This window comes from Strongylocentrotus purpuratus, unplaced genomic scaffold, assembly GCF_000002235.5.
Source record: "Strongylocentrotus purpuratus isolate Spur 01 unplaced genomic scaffold, Spur_5.0 spur5_scaffold_10, whole genome shotgun sequence".
Classification (NCBI taxonomy): domain Eukaryota; kingdom Metazoa; phylum Echinodermata; class Echinoidea; order Camarodonta; family Strongylocentrotidae; genus Strongylocentrotus; species Strongylocentrotus purpuratus.
This window is the reverse complement of record NW_022145595.1, coordinates 3,720,744-3,724,916: the sequence shown is the minus strand read 5'-3', so window position 1 is coordinate 3,724,916 and position 4,173 is coordinate 3,720,744. Positions and strand designations below refer to the sequence as shown.

The 4,173-nt window shown below is 42.2% G+C and overlaps 1 protein-coding gene across 1 annotated transcript; it reads right to left on the bottom strand.

Annotated features, from left to right (window-relative positions):
- Positions 1-249: 249 nt before the first annotated feature.
- On the bottom strand, positions 250-3,517 carry LOC100888346. The gene has a single exon (XM_030979237.1). It carries the CDS (start codon positions 3,500-3,502, stop codon positions 776-778), a length of 2,727 nt encoding a protein of 908 aa, XP_030835097.1. The 5' UTR covers positions 3,503-3,517; the 3' UTR covers positions 250-775.
- Positions 3,518-4,173: the final 656 nt, after the last annotated feature.

The following is a 4,173-nucleotide window of genomic DNA, read 5'->3' as shown; positions in this document are numbered from 1 at the left end:
CAACAATAAATTCAGTCATTATTTGTAATAAAAACAAGGTGAGCAAAAATATACACAGCAGGATATCAGATTTGAAAGAATACCATCAATCTACATACATTAACTTAACCTAGTATAGATAATACTTCCATCATGTTCACAGATACAGAAACACTGTCATTTTCAATGGCGCATCATTTGAATGCAGTAATGGGAAGATTGATCGTGGCAATTTGAATGGGTACCTTCTATCTGGAAGATTTATTTTAAAAAATCTATTGAAAATAGCATACAATCTCACCAGTACACTCATCAGTATACATGAATGTTAAGAATTATCTTTGGCATGATTATGATATACCTAGCCTATATGAATGATTTGGCTTGAATGTGTTACTTTGGCCATAGTTTAAACATGATTTTGGTCTGCTGTATTTAAGCAGAGTTCTTTGTGATACTTACAGGTTAGTTCTTGAGGCAAATGACTGATTGGTCAAGCATGAAAAGTATATCCAGAACAAAACTTCTCAGATTACATATATACTCTGTCACATTTCATATTCTTTTCACATACTCAAACACTGCATGGTCTACAGAGAAAACATGCAAAGATACAGGGGTAAACACCAAGAAATGGAGAAGAGGATATAGGAAGGAATAATAAGAAAGACATATGGATAAAGAAATCAAACTTTTACAATTAATACTATTACAATCTACAATTTTGGTCAGAGGGAATATCTATTCTAATTAAGTACTATCATGCCAATACTATATTCTTTTATCTGTAAACACTTTAAACTGTCCCAATGACCTCATAACTTTTGACCCTTGTAAGTCTCTGCTGGCTCCTAGAACTGTGACTTGACCTATCTGAGGAAGAGGAGTTTCCATCTCGGTCACTTCCGCTCCGTCTTCTCTCTTTCATGCTTTTCACCGTTAGGTCTGAGCTACTAGACTGGTCACTGGTGCTGGATACTGGACGTCTCTTCTGCACCAGCTGGGAATCTGTTGGCTTCACTTTAGCAACGGCAGTGGTGTTGCTGTAGGCCCGTCTTGGGATTGGTCTCACCAGGACGGGGATACTGCTGCTGCTGCCAGAGTTGGACCTCACCGTAAGGCCATCAGGAGAAGTCTGCTTGGAGGGAAACCCGTTGGAGTTGAAGCCGTTGTTGACAGAAGAGCGTGGGGAGTTGAAGCCGCTGTCACCCGTGGAGCTGGAGAGGCTTTCCATTCTGTGATGGAGAGGGCGCTGTCCGTTGGCGAGTGAGGCGTAGCTGCCGTTAATGGTGCTTGCATCAGGGCTGACAGTATGACCTATGATGGCTGGAGGATCACCTTGGTTGGTGTACTCAACTGTACTGGACGAAGTGAAAGAGTCACGATCAAAGCTTCGGTTCAGCTCACCATTTCCCGATCTGTGGCAGTGGTCCAAGATCTCTGGATAGCCCTGTAAACGAGAATTACTGTTCTTATCTTTCTCAGGGACATTGCTCTTATACTTCATATTACGATTCACCTTCTCATTCTGAAGTTCCTCTTCTAATAACTTGTCAATTTCTTCATCTTTGTAGAAGGTTTCATGACTTGAGTGAGGCCTCTTCTTGATGAGATCATGTTTCCTCATGACAACCTTCTCCAGGTTGGAAGCATCTCTAGGTCTCTCTGGTTCTTGACGGAGTCGGTTGTTCCCCTCTCTGTTCTCTACTGTCTGGTTGTTCGAGTTATGGGCAGAGTGTGGTGTTGATGTCTTTACCATCATCTGCCCACTGTCCTGAAAGGTAAGACATATCTTCCGACTTGTTTGAACAAGCTGCCTCTCAGAATTTTCTGGAAGTAACCGAGGCAAATCACTTATATCCTCTTCAGATGAGCATCGCCTGGGTAGATATCCTTTGCGCTTTTCATACTCCTCTACTGCAGATCGTCCAGTGGCAAGCAAGCGAGAAGGCACTTCTTCTCTTGGTTGCTGTTCACCAAGATCAGAAGCTGAACCAGGTGCATCTGCTCTTTGGCTTGCAAATAATCTTCCTTGTCTTCTTTCTCTCAAGAGATCAGCGTGTCTCTGCTTCAACAGCCGCTTTTCTACAGCTGCAGCCTTTTTTCTTGGATTCATCTCTAGCTCTGAATCACTTCCTGCAAGAGAGCTCTCACTAGTGAGCCCTTGGTATGGCTTAGGGTTTGAAGGTCGTGCCCTATCCATAGAGCTAAAGTAGTGATTTATCTTATCACCCTTTGGATCCTTGGGTGTTTTCTGAGGGCTCTTTGAAGATGTTGGTTTCTGATCTGCTACAGCTTTAGTTCTATGTTTACCGTCATACATCTTAGTTGGCTTGACAAACTCTACCTCACTTTCAGGCATAGATTCCTCTTGTCCATCCTGATATTTCTGTTGTAGAACTTTGGCAGTTTGTGTCAGACGTCCATGATCAAGGGCATAATGGGATCCTGTTTTCACATTACTCAAGTCTTTCGGCAAACTCTTCCTCTTTGACTTAGGACTATAGGTGTGTTTCGGAGTAGTCGGTACGGCCTCAAGTGTTTTAGACCTCTCTGTATCATCTTTGATCTTGTCTCCATCTTGCCCACTGGTCTGAGATCTGTTAGAACCAAGTTTCTCAGGAGTCTTCTTCATCCAGTGGTTGTAATTAAAGAAAGGATCTTGGATGTCTGAAGGCGGGAACTGAGCTGAAAAAGTCTGGAGTATACGTTTTGGCTGGTTGTTATTGAGAGCTGCCTTCGGCTTCTTCTGGACTGCTTTCCCCAAGAGACGTCCAAGACATGAGGGCTTTGCTTCCGAGTCTGATGTCAGGTAGCCTTGGTCATAGTAAGAAATGTCATTGGGGAGACGCATGGAGCTGGTGCGTTCAAACTTTGACTTCTTCTGAGGACTTTTTCTCTCCCTCATGGATATGCTTCTCTGGAAGGCTGTCCGATCTTCTGGGATGCTGGCGAGGATAGGGTTTGCTGGATAGGACAACGGTCTGGAAGCTCCTGACTCAGGTCTAACCTTAATACCCATATTCTCATTGACTTCCTCAGGGAAAGTATGTCTAGTCAGAACACCGTCCTTGTAAATCAAGTATTCCTTAGGCTTATCTTTATCTTTCTCCTTCTCTTTTTCCTTATCCTTCTTCTTTGTCCTTGTTGTAGCAAATGTGGCAACGCTCTCTGCATCGGTGGTGTCCGGAGGCACCTCATCACCTTTGGTGATGTAGTAACCAGAACCATTGTGCACGATCTTCCCCTCGTTCATGAGATGGGTGAGGGATTTGTGGATGATTTCTGGACTAGGTACAGGCATCTTGTCGTAGCACTCCGAGAGCTTCTTTCTGATTGTGTCCTGGGTTGCTATCAGCTTCCGTCTGTTCATCTCTGAGATGAGGAGACACAGGACTTCTGTCAAGGGGATGAACTGAGCCTGCTGGACTGGCCATAGCTCCACACTTGGTACATCACCTGAGAAGATAAAACGATATTTAGATCTTGGTAAGTTATGTGGAAAAAAGGAACACCAGCACATATGATGTACATGCAAATTGTATTTTACAAAAAACAAAAACAATACATGAACAAATTGAACATTTTTCAGCATCATTATTTTACATAAGATAAGATAAAGACTGTCTCAATAGACCAACTAGATACTGCCATTAATACTGCCATTGATGAATGATACAATTGCAACATAGGGACGACAACATTGAAAAGGATGCAACTGACAGGAAAGAAGCCATCTTGACCTGGATTCTATCGTGGCAAACAATGAAATATGAACAGCGCCATCTAGTGTTCACCATAAAATAAATGTTTTACAATAACTATTGCCTGAAGAAGTAGGCTGTGGTTTCATTACTTGAGTTGGCTAACCATTTAGACAATGAGAACAATAAGTGGTATCAAATCCGTCTTAGACTGACACGATAACACACAGGAACAGTTCTCACTTGAAGCTTTAAAAAACAAATCTTTAAACCAACAACAACAAGAAAACAGCATAGTTGTATCCCAAAGCAAAAGGACAAAAGTTTTACCTTACAAAGACAGATTAGCCATCTCAAACCCATCTCCTGAATCAAAAGAATGTGACCTTGATCAACAAGAGAATGTGATCAGGAAGATTCCCATGGCCTCATTACTGAATTTTGAGAATGGTGGGATCAATTCTTTTGATTCTCCAAGGAAACCTTTCTA